Source organism: Planococcus citri, chromosome 2 (genome assembly GCF_950023065.1).
Source record: "Planococcus citri chromosome 2, ihPlaCitr1.1, whole genome shotgun sequence".
Taxonomy (NCBI): Eukaryota; Metazoa; Arthropoda; class Insecta; order Hemiptera; family Pseudococcidae; genus Planococcus; species Planococcus citri.
This window is the reverse complement of record NC_088678.1, coordinates 40,171,328-40,197,481: the sequence shown is the minus strand read 5'-3', so window position 1 is coordinate 40,197,481 and position 26,154 is coordinate 40,171,328. Positions and strand designations below refer to the sequence as shown.

General features: G+C 35.3%; 1 protein-coding gene across 2 annotated transcripts in view; it reads right to left on the bottom strand.

Annotated features, from left to right (window-relative positions):
- The window catches only part of LOC135835771 (lachesin-like), a 112,475-nt gene that overhangs the window by 58,379 nt on the left and 27,942 nt on the right, over window positions 1-26,154 (bottom strand). For both annotated transcript variants that reach the window (XM_065350191.1, XM_065350192.1), the window contains exon 2: window positions 2,316-2,438. In XM_065350191.1, coding sequence (XP_065206263.1) covers window positions 2,316-2,382 — 67 coding nt within the window. In that variant the 5' untranslated portion in view covers window positions 2,383-2,438. The remainder of the gene's footprint in view (window positions 1-2,315; window positions 2,439-26,154) is intronic.

Genomic DNA, 26,154 nt, shown 5'->3' with positions numbered 1-26,154 from the left:
TTTTTCTACTTTTTCGAATTTTGATGGACCCTAGCAAAAAATTATGGTCAATTAATGACCTTAATAAGATGCAGGAAACATTTCAAATTTCTTGTCAACGCTTGTCCCTCCCCTCCAGCTCGAACTCCAAATGTTCAAAATTTGAAGAATTCTCAATTGTTTCCATTTTTTTTTGGAATTTTCATTTTCAGTTTAGGTGATCTCTTAACGTCTTTAGTTTTTGCATATGTTTACTTTCAGGTCATTAGAAAAGTTTCAAGTTCATTTTTGCCAAATGCAAGAGTTCTCAAAATATTTGTTTTTTTTTTCTTAAAAATAATATGATAATTTTATATACTACCTAGTACCTAGACCTACCGAAGCTGAAAAAAAATCGAAAACATTTTTTTCGACCCATAGAATTTTTAAAACTTTGATCGAGCAGGGGGGGGGAGGGTGTTAAGCGTTGACCAAAAATTTCAAATTTTCCCTTGAAGTCATTTGTTCATAACTTTTGCTGGGTTCCATTAAAATTTGGAAAAAGTTGAAAAACAGCCCCCCCCCTACTAATAGGTACCTGATTGATAATGTTTCATCAATTTAATGAAACAGAAATGTTCTATTTTTGACCTTTCGAATGGATTGATTGTAATTTAAAGCAGTTTTAAAGTTCCCGACGAAGTTTGGATAGAAATCAATTTCAAAATTTGTGCTCAGTGTGAATGGATTGTAAGAGCTGTGAAAACTGTTGATTCTGGCCCGAAAGTGCTGAATTTCATTTTAATCTTTTTGTCGTGTTTTCTTATAAATGGAAAATTTTAAAATCAGTTGGAGGCACCAGAACAGTTTGAAACTGCATTTGATTTATTTTTTTTGTAAAAGTAGACCAAATTGGTATCTATGGATTTTTGACAATTTTCCAACATTGAAACATGAAATTCAATTGAATACTTAAAATTTGCTCTGGTGATTTATTTTCAAGCATTTTTCAATTTTTCTCGTTCCAGAAATGTTTTTTCCAGTTTAGATACCTTCTTTGTAGATAATTTGGATCTATTTTTAGATTTAAATCAATATTTACCAACACAACAGCCTTCCAAATTAATTTTTGAAGTTTATTAATCTTTTTTTTCATCCTTCCTCAGCAAATAAAATGACCTTTGAAAGTATGGGTAAAAATTTTTGGATTTTGTTTTCAAAATTTGAAGAGTGATATTCCAAAACTCGCTTTGTCCATTTTCACAACTTTTCAGGAGAGAGGAAAAACAGTTTCCCTTTAAACGGGTAAATTGGCTTTTTAGGCGAGTTTAGCATTTTATTTGGGTGGATTTATGATGTAGGAGTGTAGGTATACATTTTATCCACTAAATACTGCTGAAAAAAATTTCAATAACAATGAACAAAGCGCGTTTTGGAACATTATTTTTTTTTTAATTTTTAGTGAATTGGCTATTTAGGTGAGTTTAACACCTCATTTTGGTAGGTTGATGATGTAGGAATGTGAGTTAATACTTCATCTACCAGGTACCACTGAAAACCCAACTTTGATAAAAATGGACAAAGCGAGTTTTGGAATATCACTCTTCATTTGTTTTCTAAACCTTATTTTAGAAATTTTAAGCGATTTTATTTGAATTAGATTGTAACAATTGTTCTCTGCTTTGAATTCTAAAACTCAAATCTTTCAACTTTTACAGAAAACTTTTGATAATTTTCAAAAATATCAGCTTTTTATAGCAACATTATTCTAAACCGTAAATTCCTCAGTAAAAGTACTTTTCCCAGACAAAATAGGCGAGGTACCGAGTTCTCAGATTTGGGTGATAGCTTATTATTATTGAGTAGCTCCAAAAAAGATTTTGAAATTAACTATGGTCGTAGAAGTTGGTTCTTGAGGTGCAAAGTTCTCATGGTAACTAAAAGAGAGGGTCGAGATAGCAATTTTTTATTGAAAATTTCCATCATCGTAGTTTTTTGTTTAATAGAAAAAAGAACTTTTGAGTAAGTGCTTTTTTTTGAAAATGATTGCTCCCAAAAAATTATAGTTCTGATTTTGAACTTTCACTGTATGCGTTATGAAGATCGATGATATTTGATTCTCACTTTTTGGTGTCAAAGGCTTGCTGAAAATGTAATTTTTTTAATCTGAACGCTTTTTCCCTTCACAGCTTGAATAACAGAATAGGAGATTCTTACAAACTCAGTAAGCATTATGAAGACTTCATCGAAACTTTTGAAGTATTGAAATAAGACGATGGTCTAAATTTTTACAAAATGAATTGAGCATTTGGCTGTAAAAAATAGAACAAAAATAATAAAATGAGTTTTCAACGTACCATATACTGAAGAGGTACTGAACATGAGAATATTTGCGAGCACCAATAGCTCCATCTCCTGATTCATCCAACGACAAGATTACCAAACGAACATCATTGAATTATTCGCCACACACTGAACATCTGCAACGTAAAAAATTAATAAAATCAAAAATACAGTATTTAATAGGCACCTTATTTTTTATTTATTTTAAGAACTCTCGAGTGCATTATCGCAATAAATTTGGCCAACAGTTGACAAAATTTGTCAATTTCCATTTGAATGTACCCCTATAGGTTTATAGATCCTACATTGGCAAGACTTTTTCATCATTTCATATACACATTAAGGTATGGTACCTGAGAGTTTTAAAATCAACCATTATCAGCTTCATAATTATTTTAAACACTTACCACGTACACCATAGATAACTATAATGATGCACTTTCAATACAAAAGTGTCACTTTGAAATACATTTAGATATACCTACCTACCATTAATCTCAGCATATCCAACCATTAGCTTCCTCTTCATACCACCAACTCCAAGTCACAGTCACCACCCTTTCGTTATTTTTGCATACTATCAAATCCAGTTCATCCAATAAGATAACAGCATCCTCCATAAAGCTTTTTTTTGTGTTATTACATTAAATGCACTCACATTCAATTGCCACATCCCTACATGCTGTGCTGTTTGAAAAGTCCTTACATGTGCAAATCATTTGGAGTGGGCACTTCTCGAGAAACTTGTACGACTGTTACTGTGCAGCATTAATCATCTTAATTGTGTGGGCTTGTCTAATCCCCGGATACTTTCATGAAAGTGATCCAGTGTCAACAGACCGTATCTGATGGTGTTCTCTCTCTGTATCCTTCTTGTAATCCTTGTTTTTTTTTTTTTTTAATTCCTGGTGTGGGCCTAATACTGCACCTTTAAATTACTATAGAAACACATTGCATCATTTTTGTAGTAGAAGGTATTGTTGGGTATACCAATTGGTAGTACTAACGCTCAATTTCCTTTTTCTTTTTTCATAGCTACCTATTTTCAAAATAGTCAGATAATTTTTGCGATCGAAAAAAATTGATAAGGGGTGAATGATATTATCTGATTCCACGTGTAAAATTTAAGAAAAGAAATATTCCAATTTTTCATCGTCAATTATTTCATTTTCTATTATAAGAAAAAATTATTGAGACTGGATCTTTCTACTTAGAATAGGTAGGTACTTTCACCTCGATATTTACGCGTTTCGTTCTCACTTATACTCGAACAAATCAAGAAATAAAAAAAGGCGAAAAGCGCGAATCTAATTTATACGCTCGACTCTATCTTGACAAAAGTTTTGCTATGTGAAAAAAAAGGAGCAGGCAGGCAAATTTAACGATTTTAATTCGTTAAGTGAAATAAGTCGGAGAGCGCAATGGTAATAATAGAAAAGATTAAAGCGACCGGCAATATCTGAAAGGTAATGGTGACAGGGAAAAAATGGCTCACAGGCTCTCATTGAAAACCTAAAGCGATTTAAGTACCCCATGGAGTGGACCTTTTTTTTTTTTTAATAACGCTGGATAGGTACCATTTCGGTCTGGAAACACTTTGTTTTTTGCTTTAGCTGCATTCTGTGCAGAATGACAAATTAAAATTTTCCAGTTGCACCTACAATATTCTTTTTGTATGGAGATGTAAAATTGAAACTTTTTTCTCACTTGGGAGTGATTTTTTTTTTCATCGAATCGTGTGTTTCGAATCATTTATATGTAATTTATCAATGTTGTCGAAAAGTATTTCAACGCGACTAGTTGATTGTATACGTATTGTCGACGACGACGATTCGCTATGCAATTAAAAAGCTGTTGGAGGAAAGTTTTTGGTCAGTTTGAAATTTCGGAGTGTAACCTGTTGATTGTTGGAATTACGAGTGTTTCAGTTTACCTTTGACTAAAGCATTTGATGGTCGACCGTTTACCATATTATTGCAACGAGTTTGTTTCCTTGTATATGCGGCTACTATAGACAGACTCTCTTACTTCCTATTCAAGTTGAAAATTTTTGATTAAAATCCGCTTACTTATATGGTGGAACATTTCAATATGTAATTAAGGTGATAAAAATATTACTTATACGTGTTCCAAATATTTCGGCTTATATAATAGCCTTAAACTTGGTGTAGAACATTGTAAACAAATTACCAAATTTAAACAAAACATCTTTTTATTGTCTACGAGCTATTAATGTTCTATCGTTATTATCTTGCCAAATATAAATCCCGATTTGCAACATAAAATAGGGTCCATCGTTTTATCTGTATAAAAGACTAAAAACGAAGGGTTGCCAGGGTTATAAAAGGTTAAATTGTTTAAGTGAGAGGAAAAGGAAGGGTTATTTTAATCTGAACAGAATAGAGTGTTCGTCCAGAAACGTTCCGACCAAGAGGTTAATGTTAATCCGATGGCGCAAAATTCCGGCTACTGCTGGCCATTAGCAAAGCGAATATAATCTGTTTAGCTCCCATTAATAGCTGGATGCCCCCACTCAATAATAACACCTGAAGTGTGGTATGCTAGCGTTACAAAATATACATAGATTATACTATATTCAGTATTATGCAGTCTAAATATCAATAGCGTTATCGTCTTCGTCATCAGTGTGATAGAAATTAATAAAAGGCGATTATATTTAATGATGTGTGTGATATTCGTGTATGCTGAAGAGCTCTAACCGTGTATGTGTATATGGTGTATAGGTGTACCCTGCGTCTAGCGCCTTATCCCAGCTACGTATATGCTACACCGAGCTACGTAAAATTGCATTGTTAACTTTCATTGTTATTTTTGTTATGTAGTTAACCGCATCTCTTATGTATCTTGTCTTCCTATATTTATCGAGTATCGTCGTCGCTATGTTATCAAGTTTTTGATCAATATAAGCGTATAGGGAGGTTTAGGTGCATTCGTTGAATTTGATTTTCAACATTTTTAAGGTAATATTTCTACATTCTACTTCGTCAATGCCTCGTTGCTAATTTAAATGGAGTAAGTAAGTGAGAAACTTCTAATTTTGCGAAGAAAAAAATGTGATTTCTCAATTTTTGTCGCCTTGACAGAGGAATTTATAAAAGGCAAGTACATAATATGGTCCTTATAGATAAATGTACCTATTTCGAATTTTCTTGTTTCTCTCTACCTCAAAGTAAGTACCTACTTAGTTAATTTTTTTGGAAAAATAAATCCTGGAAATTGTTAGCCCTCTATGATGCCATAAGGGCTCTCTACTTTCCCAAAATGAAGAACATTTAAAAATTTAAATTTTAAAATTGATTTTTACTTGGTTTCATTTTTGAATTTAGTTCTAGTTCAATTTCAAGGGAAATACCTGCATATGAGTAGTACCCAATACACATGTTGGTTTTAGGAACATTTTCCATAATTTTTGCTGATTAAATAGGCTTTAACCCTTTTGAGGTTCTGTAGGTTTCCATTTTGAGTTTTCAAGGACAAATTATTTTGGAAAATGAAAGTTGTAAAAAAGCTCAAATATCCTCCATTTCCAACAAATTAAATTAATACAAATTGGAAATTTTTTCAAAAATAATTCAACAACACGAGTAAAAAACATTGGTCAAAAGCACTTTTTGAAAACATTTTAAAATAATTAGGTATTGAGAAAAAAAATCGTTTTCAAGTCGCCAAATTTGAGGTCTTATTTCGACCCGATTTCCGACAAGATTTTATTTTCAATTTTTCGGTCAAAGGCATTTCTTTCACCAACTTTTTATTTTTGCTCAACCGGGAAAAGGTCAGATGACCATTTTTACCATCGTTATTAAGATTTTTTTTGTTATCAATTTTTTAAAAATGTTTTCAAAAAGTGCTTTTGATTAGGGTTTTACTTACGTTGTTGAATCATTTTTGAAAAAAACTTGCAATTTTTATTCATTTGTTTTGCTAGAAATTAAGGATTTGAGCTTTTTCAAAACTTTAATTTTCCAAAATAATTAATCTTTGAATGCTAAACTTTTTTGTGATTCGATCAATTGGGCAGGATAACCTATTACACTCTTCATAGCAATTTGTTTCCCCAACATGGAAACTTAGAGAACCTATAAAGGGTTGAAAAAATAAAATAAACTCATCACAAAAAAAAATCAAAATTCAAAAAAATCCAATTTTCAATTCCAATCATCAAAAAAAGTTTTTTCTTCAGTTGTCTTATTTTGACCTCTTTCTGACGTAAGTAAGTACATATTTCATGAAAAAGTTGATAAAAATTACACTCATAGCAAAAAAATTAAACTTCGTTTATTTTTTGAATATTTTATTTGTATTTTTTTGTGATGAGTTCATTTAATCGAGTGAAAGGGGTTTTTCAACCTTTTCAACGGATACGTAAAAATAGGGGTCAAATGGATCAACTTCGCCAATCAGAACATTTTTTCATGTTTTAAATCAAAAACCCGTATTTTTTGCAAACTTTCAATTTTTTTAAATCGACTTTACGAAATAACGCCATCCCAATTCTTTAATTTATGTTGTTCAGCATGAAAAGTTGTCCATAACATATTTTTTTCAAGTTCACTGAAAACTTTGACACCCTCTAGCAGCCTTTGAAAAAGGGCTAGAGGGTTGCGATTTGCGCCATTGGTCATCTCTTCGGAAGATCTTTCCACAGGAAAAATTCCAAAAAAATCGCCGACCTCTCTCCCCCCATTGGTCGAATTGGCGTGAAATGGCCCTCAACGTAAACTTTTCAGACACTTTATTGAACATCCAAATTTATCAAAGTCATACCCTCAAATTTCCCAGCCCCTTTGAATTATTTCCAGTTTAAAAAAATGTATTCCGAATACAATTACACATCAGCTATTCGATTATCACCCCTTCGCAGTTCGTGAGGACAATGCTGAATAATTTTTCATCTCCATCTCCCTCCTCGAATTGAATTAATTTAAGCTCCAACGTACCTCAGTTTACATCAGACGAAGGGAATTTTAATCCATTAAGTGATTTGTACATACGTACGAGGGAAATACATACATATGATTAAAGTTGTCGCAATCGATTTGCAAAACAGATATGCAGTTAATAAAAGGAAAGATGTTGGTTACACAGTGAAACCAAGCTTGTTTGCGGTATTCGTGGCAGTTCGACTGTATTCATAAACAAAGAAGTTAACTCGTAGGTACCTAGAATAGGGTAATTTTTATGGCATCTTATTGAAACGGTGAATGCGAAAAGCTCAAAGAAGCAGTTTTAATAGCAACACGATAGTCAGAAATAAACGTCACTATCGTCGAATCTTTATCACGTTTTTGGCGGCAATTTGCAAACAGTTTCCCCTCTTAGATTAACAAATAATTAAATTCCGGCGTTAATGGTGTACTTTGGCGTAATAGAAAAACAACAATATCGATAAAAGTTAACAAAACGATCAAAATTTTCCACATTGGAGGCTCGAAATACTTGGTGACGTCATCGTGTGAAGCAAGTTTCACGTTGACTGTGAGGAGGGGGGAGAAGGGGGAGAAAAGAGAAAAGGCTATTTAGAAACGTGTAGATAGCATCTCATTAAAATAAACCAAAAAGTCGAGTATCACTGATTCGGGTAATGAATAGAAAAGAAAATCTTTTTTTTATCTTGTTTTTAGTACTAACTGTATATACGGTTCATTATTACCACGCGAGGATTAAAAGCTTCGAAAGGCAAAAAAAGCTCGCAATTTTTCGGCCAGTTGATTTCTAGCAAGTTTTAACCGTTTTAACGTATACGGCGGAATTAATTCTAGCGTCTAGAGGGTAAACGATGTTTGATTTTTTGGAAATTATTGCTCGAGCTAACGATTTAGCATTTGTTCCTAACGTGTGATCACTTCTTTTTTTTTTACAGTTTTGCCAGTACACTACCGACTATCTTCAGTGTTGAGCTACAGCAATGTTATATACCAGATACGAGTAGGTATCTCTGAATGAAATTCAACGATTCCATTGTTCATTACACTTTCAAACAATTACCTCAAAAACTTTCTGCACGTTATACGATTAGTTTTCAATACACTTGTCAATACTGTAACAAAACGTGCCCTCTATTTCCATAATAATGTCCATCGACAGACAACTCACGACGTAACTGCTTTTGTCCAACTATTCCTATAGAAAAATCAACTTCTGTTGACACAGAAAACTCACACCTTAAACTTTCCGCCCAACAGTACAGCTAGGTAGGTACTACGTGCTATTCGAAGAGATTTAATTATCATTTCGCGTATTCATATCTCAAACTATATCCATACACGTAAAGCATACGGTTTAAAATAATTAACAACTTGCTCCATAGTTCTCTCGCGTTTTACACATTGTAACTTGAGATTATTCTTTGACGACTCCTCTGCACTAACGTTTATCTCAACGCTTACAAACGAATACTAATGACTTTGTAAACCATATACTGCGGTGAACCATTTTTGTTGGTCAATAGTTGAAAACTTTACAAGATTGTAAATCGGTTCGTCTTTGAAATCTTTTCCTGAGGTATGCCACAAGATACTGATACTTTCGAGAATTCGTGTTTACATTGTCAGTGATTGGTCAACGTACCAAATAACAACACTGAGTTTCAAAGAATCAAATTTAATTTTGAAATATGGTGTAAGCTGGCGCCAACGTAGAAAAAAATTATCTTAAATATTTTTTCTTCTCCTCTACAGCTTCAATGACTACTTTAGTGTTCAATACCTCGCTGAATATTTCAATTGATTCAATTGTTTACAAAAATAAAAGAAGTTCAAAAACGTTGCTTCGTTATAGTTTGTCAGACTATACCGACCAAAAATTTTCGGGGCTCAGAATTCGTTTTTCCATCGGTTTTCAAGGTGAATATATTTCTGGAAAAATGTAGTTTTGAGCAAATTTAGTAAAAAAAAAAATAAAACCACGAAAATGCTATCTGAAATATGTAGTACTTGTAAAAACATGGGTTATTCAAGCGAAACTAATTAAAAGAACCAGAGAAAATACACATTTGCAAGCATTTCAGGTCTTGGAGTTAATTTCTTAAATTTTGGGGGATTACGTATTTCACTTGTTTTTTCCATTATTATATTGAAAATCGCAGGCGCTGGAGAAAAAGCAGTTTGCTCCAGCTGTCTTCCTAGATGTCAGTTGTGCCTTTGACAGGGTCTGGCATTGGGACTCATCATCAAACTAAGAGCTTATCTGAAGCATTGCACCTTTAGAGTTCAATGGGGCTGTGGCTCATCACAAGATACAGCAATTGCCGCTGGTGTTCCACAAGGCAGTGTGCTAGGACCTATACTCTTTCTTCTTTCCATAAGCGACTTCCCAGTTACTGAAGATACTATCACTATGCTGTTTGCAGATGACTCTGGTGTCATTGGGTGTGATGATAATTATGAGAAAGCTGTAAGTCATCTTCAAACAGCTGTAAACAATATTGTTGAATGGGCCAGAAAATGGAAGATCCAGCTGAATGTAAATAATAAATCAGTACAGATAGATTTTGCGCTCCGCAAGCACGGATATGTTCCTACTATCATCAACAGTAAACCAGTCCCTGTGACACAGCACACCCGCTACTTGGGCTTACACCTAGATTGTAAGCTGAATTGGTAAGAGCATGTTAGAAAGAAACGTGACCATATGAACCTACAATTTCGAAAATTTCAATGGTTAATTGGAAGCCACTCAAAATTGAGCTTAGCCAAGAAGAGGCTAATTTACAAAACTATATTTCTTCCTGCGTGCTCATATCCCGCACAACAAATGTCGATGTCGACATTTACATCGACTATGTTTTTTTCCAACATAATGATGGAAAAGCGATCAATTAATTATTTTATAGGAATCTTCTGTCCATACAAAAACCAGGTAAATGAAAAGTTTCAAAATTTTCTCATTATTTCTGATACCTTGACATGTAGATGTAAAATTCGATGCTCGAAATTTACATCTACAAGTATGTCAACCAATTTTTCAAAATTAAAGTTTCTGTTTTAGTGTTTAAAAGTTTAGTAAACATTCAAAGATATGATGTTGTTCAAGAGGAAAACAATTTTTTTAGGGCACTGATGAAATTATGCACTTTTCCACAGTTTGGAGTTGTAGATGATAATTATGATGTTGGTATTGTGGATGTATTTGTTGATGTTGAATTTCACATCAGCATTAACATCGATATGTCGACATGAAAAATGGATTAGTTTACTACTCTTAGATAAAGTATTGCACCATCTTTGATGTAAAGAATTTCTGTTAAACTATTTGATTGTACAGACTTTCTGTCTGTATGTCCTTGGAAGTGGACTTTATGTCGATGCTGTTCTCAGCATGAGCAATAGCCACATCAGAGGAAATAATTTTTGGAAAAAAAATTTTCAATTTTTAAACTCAAACTTTATAATGTTATGACGCAGGAGGTCGACATAAGTTTCGATGTGAATGTCGATCCATCCACATCCATCACTTTTGGATGCCACATGTCGATGTGAATTTTGACCCTGTGTTGAGCCAATTGTTGACACGAATGCAGATCAACATCAGTCGACAATTAGCTCGACACAGGGTCAAAATTCACATCGACATGTGGCATCCAAAAGTGACGGATGTGGATGGGTCGACATTCACATCAAAATTAGCATGGTCATTGTTGTACGGGATGGATGTGAAATTTGGGGTGTCACAAAAAAGTCAAATCACCTTGTCATCAAGCGTTTCCAAAATAAGTTCATGAGAGCCATAACTAAGGCTCCTTGGTTTGTCTCAAATGAGCAACTTCGAAGTGACCCCCGGCTCAAACCAGTAGACGTAATTATTCATCGAAAAGCAAACGCATACGTGAACTGGCTCCATAAACACCCAAATTGTTAGGCTATGATTCTTTTAGACCAAAGTGATGACACAAGGAGGCTGAGCAGACTCCACACGTTGGACCTTAAAGCTAACTTGATCTTTTTAAATCGTTCAGTAAGATGTTGAGAACATCTCAATCAGTTGCAATGGTTGAAGTCGAAGTACTATACCTAGTTGTGTCATCATTAGGGTAGGTCGTTTCCAACTTTGTTCGAATTTTGATGGACCGTAGCAAAAAAGCATGGCAAAATGACCTAAATAAGATGCAGGAAGAATTTCAATTTTTGTTGTCAATATTCGACACCCCCCGCCCCCTTCCTTCAGCTTGAGCTCAAAGTTTTCAAAATTTGAGAAATTTTCGATTGATTTAATTTTTTTGCAAATTTTTTTCAGCTTAGTTTTAATGTTGGTTTCGTCTTTCAACATCGTTAGTAATCGCATATAATCGCTTTTAGGTCATTAGAAAAGTTCAAGATCATCTTTGCCAAATGCAGAATTTTTCAAAATGTATTGGATTTGTACGATGATAATGAGCACTAATAATAAGACTACCTGAGCTTAAAAAAATCTTTTTTTTTCGAACATAGAAAATTGAGCTCGAGCCATGGAAGGGGAGAGTCAAACGTTGACCAAAAAATTTGATATTTTTCCAGCGTCTTATTGAGGTCATTTGGCTATAGTTTTTTGCTAGGGTCCACCAAAATTCGAAAAAAGTTGAAAACGACTCACCCTAGCCATGATTATGTTTCAGACCATGCTCTTTCCATAAATCACGGTCGTATTTAAGTTGAAGACGGAAACCTTGAGTAGTTCCGGTTTATGATTTGATTTGACCAAAAGTGGGGGATTCTCAGAATTGCAATATTCAAGGTTCAAATTTTTGGGTCCGTCTGTTTCAGTGAAAAAGTAAGCAAGATTGATGACTCACGCTATAATCTTACTGCATTGTCATCAATTTACTCAGATCAACTGTTTCTGCAAAGTTTTAATGATATGTGAAATTCTTACTTCTTCACGAAACTACGAGCAGTAAAAAAAAATATTTCATCAGCTCCGAGTATAAATTTATCGCTGAAAACCGCCATTAAGATACGTATCAGTTGTTGAAAACGACGTGAATATTTCGCAACCATCTGCGGCTTGGCGTAAAAATTCAATTTTCAGTGCATTTTACTTCCGCTTTAGTCACAATTGTCCATTTATTCATTACGTACATCGTCGTCGATGAATTATAAAACAACTCGGTCTACGAAAAAGAAATTTCCAGAGGCGTTTTCTCGATCACGGTGCTATTAATGTTAACGCGTGTAGATACATCAACGCGAGAAAATCTGCGGAAAACATAGCCAGACCAGAAAGAACAGCGGCAAAGTGTCACTGTCGTCGCTTCAAGGTATACAAGATGTTCCGCTTCATAAAGATTAAAATGAAAGTTGCTCCGTTTTATAAGGAAATCCACGCTGGTAGAAATTAGCGATAAATAGTCGTCGTTCAGTTTCTAATGGATAATATCGATTGTGTTTCTTTCGTAATCTGCTACACTATAGATGAAAGAAGAAGAAGACGAAACGAATACAGAGGGTGTGATGAAGAGCCTGGCATGGCATGGCAGAGTACCGCGACGAGGGAGTTAGGCTGACGAAGAAGAAAATGTTGGGCATCGAAATGCATTTTACAATTCCCATAACTGTGCTAAAAACGAACGCAGAATTAATGTATAACCGTGCAGCGTGTATTCGATTATTCGACTTGCGAGGGGTCGGCTTTTTCAATTAAAAGTCTACACGGGTTAGGGAAAATCGTGTAAGAAGGAAGGTTAATACTGGTAGTATAGACGAGGCTATAGCCTTAGCCGCGGTTTTGCGCCGGTCAACCCGAAATTCAAGAAGATAGATTGACGTTTCCAAGAAATATAGACAAAATGACCAAACATTTGAGAAATAGCTCTTGTCAAATTGTTTACAATCTCTTGTAACTGTTAACAGCCGGCTTTCGCAATTTGATACAATACACACATATACCAATACCTCTAACCGGCCGTTTCTCGGCCAACTTTCAACGCATTCATTTAACCCGAACCAAACACCTGTGTACCGAACACACGTACTCATTTATTTCGTATTTTTTTCCCGTATCCATCGACGCGCCAATTTTTCCAACCGCTCTGTCTGCGCTGTCTTTCCTCCTCCCCCCTCCACGCATCGAGCTTTCCCTCGTATGTACAGTACCTATGTATAGCGTATTTTTTGATTCGCGTTAGCGCCAAATCGAACGTTTGAAAACGGCCGCCTAATTAACACGTAAATTATGGGTGTTAGGTGACAAGGCTGTATAAACGTAGCTATTTGTACGTGTAAGCACCTGCTGCGAGCTTTTTATGCGCTTTTATATGTGTACTTTTGCGCGGAAATATGTTTTACGAGCTCTTTGACAGCGTCCTCGCGTGCTCTCGCTATCCTCCACTGTGTGTTTGTTCGCTTCATCATGCTGGAGTTTTGATTACCTACAGCCCCCGAAGCTTCGCTTATTTTATAACGTCGACAAACGTATTGTTACGTCGATAGAGATACCTATCTTGTGTCGAGACATTACGACGATTAACCTCACTCCCTTTCTGAACTCACTTTAGGTACTCTCAGCTTCCCAACCCTGCTCTCGTTCGTTGATTCGTCTGCCTAATCAAAGGTACCAATGCGATAGAGTAACTATATAAGCAAGTTTTCACACACAAAAAACACGTGCCAAAGCTCGACGATGTAGTCGTAGTCGTAGTTGTACACACACACAGTATAATAAAAGCGCATAAAAGTTTTTTTTCGCTCTCATTAAAATCAACGACGTGTTCTTTGTTTGGGAAAATGCTTTCAACTTTGTTATAAACTTATCGACGCGAGTTTCAGTGCGAGATATCTGTCAAAATCCTAACTCGATTCGCGAAAATATTGAATTTCACAATCGACGAGCGCCGAGCGGGATTATACGTTCGAAAAGCGAAAGGAAAAAAAAGCTCTCTGTGGTTTCGGATATGTAGGTACACTGTAGTACGACGACTTACACTGTGCGAAGACGAATTGAAGAGATACTAAAATCACAAATGCGAGGGTACAGCGGTATGTTAGGAATGAGACCGACAGAGTAATTAAAATCTAAACTTAAGTCACCGTGAGAATTAATTTATTTTGCTACAGCTCTGACGTGTGTGCATACTGCTAAAATCTAAAATACTACGAATTCTCAATCATATACGCGCGAGCTTTCCTATGCTGTATAGTAAACATTTTTACGTGTGTGAGCCAACACAACCGAGTAAATTTGCATTTTTCATCAACGTTGTAATTAAAACCGCGTCTAATGTCTCATTTCGTCTTTAAATATTTTCCTCCCACCCTCGAGAACCTTGTATATCCCTACATACGACCCAGACGCGTGAAATATTCGAGGGATATGTGGTTAGGGGAGGGTATAGGTGTAGTACTTAAAGGCGAACTGAGTAATATGATTTGTAGTGGCGAGGACAATGACGCTGACGTGAAGCTGGGATTACAAATGTAGGTAGATAGATAGTTAGGTAGACGTAGGCTGACGCTTTGTTAGCAGAGATAATCTTGGGCTCGAATAGCAGCTTGTCAAAAATATCTTTGAAGGAGGAGAAGAATTGGGAAAATCACACTATAGGAGAAGATATGATATCTTAATTTATTTGTAAGACACCTGCGCGAATTGACTTTCCGAAAAATTCGAGCTTATCTCTTCAAATAATGTGTCCAATGTCCAGACTTTACACCAAAAACATGTTAATAAATTTGCATAACCAGTTCGCCGTAAATACTGTGAAGTTCAAGCTAACAAGGAAGATATCCAAACTGACGTGGGAGAGAAAATTTTTGAACTAGACAAAAGCTAAATTGAAAGATCATGCAATAATACATACGTCATCAGCCAAAATTTCAAAAGCTGAGTGCATTTTTTGACTTTTGGCGATTTTTTGAAAATCTTTGGCTCAAAAATGAAAAAAAATCAAAATTTTACCAAATTGATCTAGAAAACTGAAATTTGGTATGTATCCTATTTTCGACCTGCTGAATTGATTGATAATGGTTTCGAACAGTTTTGAGCAGTTCTGGAGTCTCCTGTAGATTTTTGAGAGTTGGAATTTCCACAAAATTTTACCAAAATACACTTTGAATCATAGGCGTCGCTGAGGTCAAATTTGGGGAGGGGGAAGCCGTAAAGGCAGATTACCAGGAGCGTATACATATTTTTTTCACGTGACATATGATTTTAGTTAGGTACCCAAGTGTCTATATTCGTTCATTTGCGTTAAAACAGTGTTTCAAAACTTTTAAAAAATGTAAGTATTTATTTTTAGTGCAAATAAGTAAAAACTTGAAAAAAGAAAAAATGAAAATTTCAAAAATTAACACCTAACAAGAAGGACGAAGGTTTAAAAATAAAAAAACAAGGAATGTTTGAAGCTACAGTGAAAGTTGACAGTGGGAACCTTTGGCGAATTTGTTCAAAATTTCATCACTGCTGATGTTTTCCTTGAAGAAGTCATTTTCAATGTGCAGAACAGAGAGATCACTGAATCTCATTTGTGTCATACTAGTGGAAAGAGGAGAATGGGAAAGATCAGAGATGGTAAAAAGGCTCGTAATTATTGTATAGGGGTCTTCCAAGAATTATTCACTAGGGAGGGAATATTTCTCTTCAACCTGACTAGCTTGTAGAGTAGGCTTTTAGATCCTTAACAGATAAAACACCTCAACAGAACAGTTTATACTCCTTTAATGATGAAATTATTAACATAAACAGTTCAGCTAAACATACCAAATAAATACTACTATGTAATATGTACTCTGCATGTGAGCAAGGCGAATAATTTCTTGCTTCTATGATCAGGGGCCAGTCTGACTAGATCAATTAAACGATTCACAGAAAACCTGGCCAACTCACAAAAGAGTATTGTATGTAGATCAGAGATACATTAAAATCATATATCTCTCAACCAAATATTGAATTAATGACTGTTCAACACTCACCATTGCAACATTTATGTGATTAATTTAAGATGGGCGAATGCAACCCGTAGTAAAGGTATTTCAACCTCCACCTAACACTGTACACATTGGCTGTCGCTCCCTTGTGTCCCCGAATACTAGGCGCAGTGACAGCTATTGGTATAAAGACAACACATTAAAGCTGAGTACATCTTCTCTATGTCCGGATTATAGGAAGATGATCCAAGAAACCATAAATCAAAACAACATAATGTCAATTTATGGTAAACAAACACGAATTAACCATTAAATGGACTACAGCACAATTAGGGAACGATGGGGCTGGCTCTCACTTGCCTGTATACATATTTTCACCGTTGACAAAAAGCATTAGCATTACTTGAGTCGCTAAAACAGAAGTGGTTCCCGTAAGTTTTAGATCTTCGCATCAGACTGAAGATCTAAAGAATTTTACACGTATACCAGTTTTTCCCATTCTTATGGAAGGATTACACTAATATTTCCCATAGGGGAAGTATGTCACAAGCCACCTATGGTGGTTAAGGCACTCCTGCTCATCACACTAGTTCTCAACCAAGTTCAAATTATACTCATAAACTCAAACTAAAAAATTTAATCAAAGTTTTAATAAAAAAAATTAATTTTTTAAAATTTAATTTTATAGGTAAGGTGCACTGGGGGAAGTCAGAACGTTTTTTCACAATTTCAACTTTGATCAGCTGTTACTCTCGTACTAATGAACCAATATGGCTGAAATTTGGTATGTAGGTTCCCATAAGGGTTCTTAACCTATGGTAAAAATTTCAGCGCGATTGTCGCAGTAGCTTTTGCACAATCGAATAAAATGTAACTTGTTCTGACTTACCCCACTTTGGGGTAAGTCAGAAAATCTACAAAATTAATTGGTATTATTAGGATTCGACACTGATCGATGCGCAATATGTCGAATAACATGTTTTCGAGGTCGTAGAATCCAAATCTGGAGTTATTTTTTTTGTAGGAGTGGGGAGTGAGGCGTGGGGAGAGGGAAAATTTCGAATTTTTCGTACATTATTGTGTAATATGTCGTATAATATGTTTTCGAAATCGTAGAATCCGAATTTGGAGTAATTTTTTTTGTAGGAGTGGGGGGTGAGGCGTGGGGAAAGAGAAAATTTCAAATTTCTCCTACATTATCGTGTTATATGTCGAATAATATATTTTCTAGGTCGTAGAATTCGAATCTGGAGTTATTTTTTTTGTAGGAGAGGGAAGTGAGGCGTGAGGAGAGGTAATATATCAAATTTTTCCTACACTATCGTGTAATATGTTGAATAACATGTTCTCGAGGTCGTAGAATTCGAATCTGGAGCTATTTTTTTTGTAGGGGTGGGAGGTGAGTCAAGGGGAGAGAGAGTAAATTACAAATTTTGCCTATATTAATGTGTAATATGTCGATTGATATGTTTTTGAAGGCGTATAATTCGAATCTGGGGTTATTTTTTCGCAGGGGTATGAGGCGAGGCAAGAGGAGAGGAGAAATTTCAAATTTTGCCTATAATATTGTGTAACATGTTGGTTGATATGTGTTCAAGGTCGCAGAATTCGAATCTTGAGCTAGTTTTTAGGGTCGAGTGCTATTCAAGTATCGCCGTTTGGGGAGAGGACCCCACCCATGCGAACCTACGACTCACCTTCCACCTTCACCATAAAAAATGACTCCGGATTCGAATTCTACGACCTCGAAAATATATTATTCGACATATAACACGATAATGTAGGAGAAATTTGAAATTTTCCCTTTCTCCACACCTCACCCTCCACACCTACAAAAAAAATAACTGTAGATTCGGATTCTACGACCTCGAAAACATATCAATCGACATATTACACAATAATGTACGAATTTAGAATTGCCCCCTCCCCACGCCTCACCCCCCACTCCTACAAAAAAAATAACTCCAGATTTGGATTCTACGGCCTCGAAAACATATTATTCTACGTATTACACATCGATGAAGTCGAATCCTAATTATCAATGTTCACTTTTCTAACTTACCCCATAGCACTAATTTAGGGGGTAAGTCAGAAAAAGCGATATAAATAATGAATAATTGACAATTGACAAAAATTGAATACTTGGGGTTTTACATTATTGTTTTAGGAATACTTTCACTTATAATATCACTTTTACTGATCATTTCTTCTGAGGTAAAAAGCAGTTTGAAAAACACTGATTACAATTTGAAATCAAATTCAAAACAGCAACTAAAAATGAACCAATGAAAAGCCTGTAAAATGAAACTGGGTCGCGAAATTTTTTATGCTGTGATGAAGTAGGGGTAGTACCCTCAAGTTACCCCTGGGTAGCGCTTCGGCAGATATAAGCCTCTAAGAGCTAGAGCAGTTTTTCTGACTTACCCCGAATTCGGACTTCCCCCGGTGCACCTTAATCAAAAATTTTTAAAATCAATTCAAAAAATTATTTTAGTTAATGTAGTTATTTTGTCATTAGGATAGCAAGTTTTGTAACAGTTTTGGCAAACCAACATGTTGGATTTTAGCAACGACAGATTCGTTTTCAAAAACTGATCATAAAAATCGATGGAATCTTTTGAATTATTGTACTCTAAAGACATGAAATTATCGATAGAAATCAGAATTTTCATATTTTCTGGGGAAAATCTATTTTTAAGCTACCATGATGTTTTTCCCCTCAAAATGACCAGAAATTTACCTTTGCAGTTGTTTGCTATTAATGCTATTCAGTATTAATTAACAACTGAAATAACGTTTTCACATTTTTATTTAAAAACAAAAAAAAAACAAGCAATGCAAAACGAATCAAATACACTCATACCGGGTGTTCCAGAACAGGTGTCAACCCCTTCGACTGATAATACACCAACCCAAACTACACAGATGTAAGTTGGTTTGCCAACCTTAAAAACTTAAGGGGCAAACTTACGTGTCATGTATTGTAATTCCTCGACTATTATAGATAGCTTCAATCTGATTTAGCCATTTTGTAGAACTCCTCAAGGAGTATGAAACAGGTTATTTTAAATTTTTGCCTATCTTCAAAATTGAAGGAGCTGTGATAACTTCAAATTTTCAATGTGATCTAGCGCCTTCAATTTTAGATCTAGGCAAAATGTAGTTATGTTCTTTTTTGAAGAACAATGAATGTTCTACAAGTTACGCTGCATCAATTGTTGGCCTAAACTCAAAATTGAAGGCGCCAGAGCATTTCGAAAATATGAAGCGATCACAGCTCCCTCAATTTTGAAGATAGACAAAAATTGAAAACAACCTTTTTTACGCTCCTTGAAGAGTTCTACAACATGGTGAAATCAGATTGAAGCTATCTATAATGGTTGAGGAATAGCACTACCTCATAAATGGCCTGTAATTTTGCCACTTCAATTTTTAGGGTCGGTAAACCAACTTACATTTGCGTTGTTTGGGTTGGTGTATTACCAGTCGAAGGGATTGGCACCTCTCCCGGAACACCCGGTACATTTGTACCTACTTGATAATTTGAAAAAAGTAAAAAATTGTACTTGAAACCACAACTGCTGGTTTTCAACACTTATACCTTAGGTACATAACGGTAAAAAAGTAAAAAATTTCATACTTGACATAGGTACAGATACTTATTTGTATTTCTTAATGAATAATGACTTGAAACCATAACTGCTAGTTTTTAGTTTAAAATTGACTAAATTGACGGTAAATCAACAATACTACGTGCTTTGAATCCTAATTATATGTAACAACTGGTAAAATCTATTGAAGGTGGTTTCAAGCGGTTTTGGATCCTCCAGCAACTTTTTTGAAAATTCCAGTTTTTGAAAGAAAAAAAATCCCAATAAATGTCCAATTAAACTTTTAGTACATTTCAAACTTGATTGGTGTTTTTTAGTGGCTTACTTGACTGATTAGTTATATACCAATAATAATTTTTCAAAAACTGTTCCTGTGGGTTCGGAAACGTGTATTCTGTAGCGATTAGCGATTTCATTCTTAAAAATTCAATCCAAATACAGTTCTGAACCTGCAGAAATTGATTTTAGAAAATTGATTAGTAAATTGGTCAAGTGGCTCACTACATGCACTGAACGCGTATGTAAGTGATGAAGTTTATTTCGACAGACTTTAGGGCATTTTTTGGGAAACTGGAATTTTCAAAAAACTGCTGCAGGCTCCTAAACGGCTCAAAAAAGCCCTGTATCAATTTTGGCTTCAACCGTGTATTCACAGCAGGTAAGTTGTGTGTAAAATTTCTGAATTGATGTTTCGAATATATTTCCATCATTTTCGAGCATGTCCGGAACCTCCATGGAAAATTTAAAATTTTGGAATTTGATAAAATGAACTTCCAAGCTGCTAGAGCATATAAATGAAGCATGCGTTTCCAAAACGCACTAAGTCCAAAAAAATATTGATAAGAAATTCATGGTACTTAGTACAATTTGGAAACGTAGAAGTGGACCAAATTGGCTGATTTTTTGATATGTTCTAGCCAAGACCCTTAGACACAACATATCAAAAAATCAGCCATTTTGGGCCGCAACTTTATGCTAGATGGCCTTGCAACCTCAGAATCTTTGAAAATGGACTTAGTGCGTTTTGGAAACACATGCTTCAAATGTATTTTGGCTACAATTCTCTTCAAATTACCTAGGTCTCCCTCGCCCTTCTTTGGAGGACAGCATTGTTGCCATCTTCAAACTTCTACACATATTCTATGTATTTAATATGTAGGTAACTACTACCTACTCATATAGTATGTACTCGGTATAATCTTTCGTAGAAAAAGTCACATCTCGTTTGGACAATCTTTTCTAACAATAGGTACCACAACATACTCTTTATACATAATAAAAGAAACTTGAAGGAATGAAATTACAACATCACACAAACGTGAAATTAGTCAGTTGCAGCGGAAATGAGCGTTGTTCGACGACGTCGCGTTCGTTGGTGTGAATTCAGAATCATTTGATAATTCCGGCTTTGCGCGCAATACCTACCTATCTCTTTTTGTATGTATAAGGAAGCGCCTTATTACTACACTCTTATTCGCAGCTGAAATTATCTAAAATGGAACTTAATAGAATCCATTAACGTTTAAATACGTTTACGTGGCGGCTGAGTAACATTTCACAATACTTCGATACGGAATATTAAATTTCCGCGTGGTATAGTATCTCGATAGTCTTATTCGTGTTTATCAATATATACCAAATACATACACTGAAACAGTGTTTCGAACAAAATTAAATACCGTACAACTCCCCCATATAATCCTAAGCTTAACTGTAGCTCTGTAAATTTGAAGCTATAACGTAAGTTGAGGTAATATCGCGAGTTGTAGGTACCTATAGTCGTACTTTAGACCAAAGCGTCCGGCGATGAAAAGAATCGAATCGTTAGGTAGGTAGAGGTACTCGTATATGAAACAAAACTCTTAGCGCAATAATGAACGCATACTCGGCACATTTTAATAATATAGAACACTTGGAAGAACAAACTGGTAACCATATTTGAAAATAGTACACGGTGAATAATTTCTGAGCCGATATAATTTTCCATATTGGCGCGAATAAATCGGTAAAAATAACGTTTCTTTCACTTTACGTTGGGTAATAACCGAATAAACGCGGTCAGTTATTGCAAAATGGGTATATACTACTTCATAAAAGGTAAGAAATCATTCGACGAGAGGGAACCGTAAACCGGCAGTTTGGTCGAAAAAGAAAAACCAAATGGCGTTTAAAGGAAATAAATGCGATGTCAATTGCAGAGTCAGCTGAAGAGTCGAGAACGGCGAGTCTGATTTTAGGTTCTGGTATGGCGGCGGCGTATATAGTACGATATGAGCTCGTATATACTCCGTACGAAGGCAAAGACCAAATCCAGGTTAAGGGTTTCCAAGCACACCGAGAGACCTGCGATTCTGAAAATCTAAGGAAAGGACGGGTTCAGTTTTCCGTGTCACTACCCCTTAATCTTCCGCAGATACGTTTTATTTCCGAAAACTATTAATAATTTTCCAGTTAACATATTCACGGACCAATTTTATTCGCACATTCTTTATGATGTATTCGTCGCCGCGCCTTTATCCGTATTATCGTTATCGTACATATATACCCCACAACATACGCTATTTTAGCATATAAGCATTTTACTGCACAAAACATGCCGCAAAAGTACACGTTCTCCAAGTAGGTATAGGTAAATCTGCGAGCAATGGGAAAAAAACCGGCCGCCCCCAGGTTTCAAATTTTTACTCCCTATAATAATTAATCGAACGTAAAATTGCATTTAGATTAGAACCAGCTCCAATGTGAATTATGTGGATGAATTTTAAGCTAGTCCGAATCCAGATTATCATCGTACCTATAACGATACACGTCTATTAAATTTTATGCAATTTAACAGAGCGTAAAATAAATGAAGAAAATTTTTTTATTTTTATCCGTTCATCTGTAAAATTAACGTCAATGTAAAATGCCAAACCATCCAACATTTTCGATATAAGTGATTCTTTCAGGTATTCGTAACGTTCAAAATGCACACAACCCGTGTAATTTTTCGTCGTTGGTTGCCAAACCGTAAAATGATTTTTTGTTATCATTTTCAAAACCATACCAAACAGAATCCAAACTTACGGTTTCTTTGATTCGTTCGCGCTGGCAAGAATTATGATTTTCTGGATGACTCGTTTTCTTATTTTACCTTTTGGCCTGATTATCCTTAGAACAATGGAAAAATAATTTTTAAATCAAGTATTTGGGCTTGGTTTATAGCGTCATGTTGAAGGGTTTTGAGTGGAAATGATAGTGACTCACAATAGTGTCATGGGCAAAATATGTATACCACACAAGAGGGTTCACCTGGAAATGGTCTCGAACATGGATAAATTCGAAAACTAGGTCAAGAATAAATGCCCACAACTCGATTTTTAACAATTCAAATCAATTTTAACTCCATCTGAACGAATTCAAAAGTTCTAGAGAAATCTAAAACGTGCTGGATGCTTTAGAAAACATCGGAGTAGTGAATTCGGACGAGTTGATATTGCTTTTAGTATCAATGAATAAATTATGGAATTTTTTAAAAAAGGAAAAAAAACACCTCAAAAGATGGGTATAGGTAATTTGGTACTTACTTTTAAAAATCTTTCAAAACTCGAAAAACCAATTCGATTCCTTTGGAAGTCAGGATAGAAACCATGTTCATTTTACGAGTCCACAGACATTACATAATTCGCAACAAACTACGTGTACTGTCATCAACACCTCAGAACCAGACTTTCAGCAGCCGAAGATGATTTTCGAATTTTGGCGAATTTTTGAAAATGGCTATAAGTAGTACAAAGGAAGCCCCCCACATGATAATCTCCGATTTGAATGAAACTTGGACTGTTGGAAAGAGCATCCACCAATTTTCAGCTGCTCGAGTTGATTTTTCGATTTTTGGCAAGCGTTTGAAGTTTCGTGTGTTCAACTCACTATAGGGAACCTCTTGAAGTTTCACACTTTTTCGATTTTTGACGAATTTTTGAAAATTCAAAATTGACTGTTTTTGGCGATTTATGCTTTTTTTTAAAAGTACAAACTTGATCAGTAAAAATACTCGTAGTCAAAATAAGTCCCAAAACTAATATTAATTACCCAAATCCAAATGTTACCATTTCCAGCCATTCTGGAGCCTCCAGCGCGATTTTCCAATTTTTCCAGAATTTTGAATTCGCTCCAGAAGGCGTGAATATGAAATTGGGCAGCTAAAAATCGAGTTGTGTATTATACTCGACCAGTTTAACGAGTTTATCACATTTGAGCCGATTTTGAGAGTGACACCTCAAAAGTGGCTTTTTGACCAGCTTTTTTCAAAATTAATAGGTAAGTAAATCCAAAAAATCAAAAGTTTCCTGTTTGTGTGGAAATTTTTGAAATTCACGCAAATCGCTCTATTTTGTCCAAAACTAACCCCCAAATCCAAATATCACAATTTCCTGCCATTCTGGAGCCTCCAGCGCGATTTTTCAATTTCTCGAGAATTTTGAATTTGCTCCAGAAGGCGTGAATATGAAGTTGGGCAGCTAAAAATCGAGCTGTATATTATACTCGACCTGTTTGACAAGTTTATCTACATTTGAGCCGATTTCGGTAGTGACACCTCAAGAGTGGTCACTCTCGCTCCAAAACGGCTGGAAATGGTAGAATTTGCGCTCCGGGGGTTAGTTCTTGAAGAAATATAGCGATTCGCACAAATTTCAAAAATTTCCTCTCAAACGGTTATCTTTTGATTTTTTTTGGATTTTTTAATTTTGAAAAAAGCTGGTCAAAAAACCACTCTTGAGGTGTGACTACCGAAATCGGCTCAAATGTAGATAAACTTGTCAAACAAGTCGAGTATAATATACAGCTCGTTTTTTAGCTGCCCAACTGCATATTTACGCCTTCTGGAGCAAATTCAAAATTCGGGAGAAATTGAAAAATCGCGTTGGAGGCTCCAGAATGGCGGGAAATTGTGAAATTTGGATTGGGGGGGGGTTAGTTTTGGACAAAATACAGCAATTCGCGTGAATTTCGAAAATTTCCACACAAACTGGAAACTTTTGATGTTTTGGATTTTTTAATTTTGAAAAAAGCTGGTCAAAAAACACTCTTGAGGTGTCACTCCCAAAATCGGCTCAAATGTAGATAAACTCGTTAAACAGGTCGAATATATTTACCAACTCGATTTTTAGCTGCCCAATTTCATATTCATGCCTTCTGGAGCGAATTCAAAATTCTGGAGAAATTGGAAAATCGCGCTGGAGACTCCTGAATGGCTGTAAATAGTAAAATTTGGATTTGGGTAATTAATGTTAGTTTTAGGACTTATTTTGACCATTTTTACTGATCAAGTTCGTACTTTAAAAAAAAAGCATAAATCGCCAAAAACGGTCAATTTTGAATTTTCAAAAATTCGTCAAAAATCGAAAAATGAACTTTGGCAGCTAAAAATTTGGTTTTGGGGGGTTTTAGACTATGCTCTTTCCAAAAATTGCGGTCCCGTTCAAATCGGAGTGTGACACCTCAAGAGGTTCCCTTGTCAGAAAAGGGGAAAAAAGTGCAAATAGGTATCCATCTCTCCCGCATATCAACTTCCAGAGCTCAAATTTTGGCCAAAGGCAGTCTTCCAGATACCTGATTGACTCATACCACCATTGGCCAGATCCGGCCTTCTGGTCAAAAAACAAGATTTTTTACTGTTTTTTTTTCTTATTTTCGGTGAAATCGAAGAATGACCGTTTCTCCCCACCATCCACATGAACTTGAGCAGCTGAAATTTTGTCCTAAGGGTCTATGCTTGATACCTAATCGACTAATACTACCGTCGGCCGGATCTGGAATTAACATCAGAAATCATATTTTTTGCCCATCTAATTCTTTATACTTCTTACTTGTCATTGAAAAAAGCCTGATTTTGAACACTTCTTGGTGTTTGAAAAGGTTTGCACTAATAGGTAAATAGTAAAACTGAGAAGCAAGAGTTATTTTTTATTAATCTAAAAACTTCTCGCTAAAAGGTTCCTTATGTACCGTAATAATGTAGTATTCCTACTCTTACTCATATATTTTAGTCTTCAATTTAACAAAAATGTATGTAGGTACGTAATTCTTGAATTATTTTTCAGCAATTTGTGCTTTCGTTTCTCAGGATCGCCATGTTTCATGAAAAACCACTCGAGAATCGAAAATCTAGATAGACCAATAATTTTCAACAAAATCAAACACTTGAAAGATTGAGGTATATTTTTCCAACTTTTTTTCACAAACACAACTATCATCTATCTCATTTAGGAACAATGAAGTCGTTCTGTTCGAGGATTTCTTTTTAAAAAGCGGAATATCTCTCTTCAATAGAAAAGGGTTTCAATAATATTTTGTACAAGTAGGTACGTTCGCTGAAATAAAAACACTCAATCGTCTGCTTT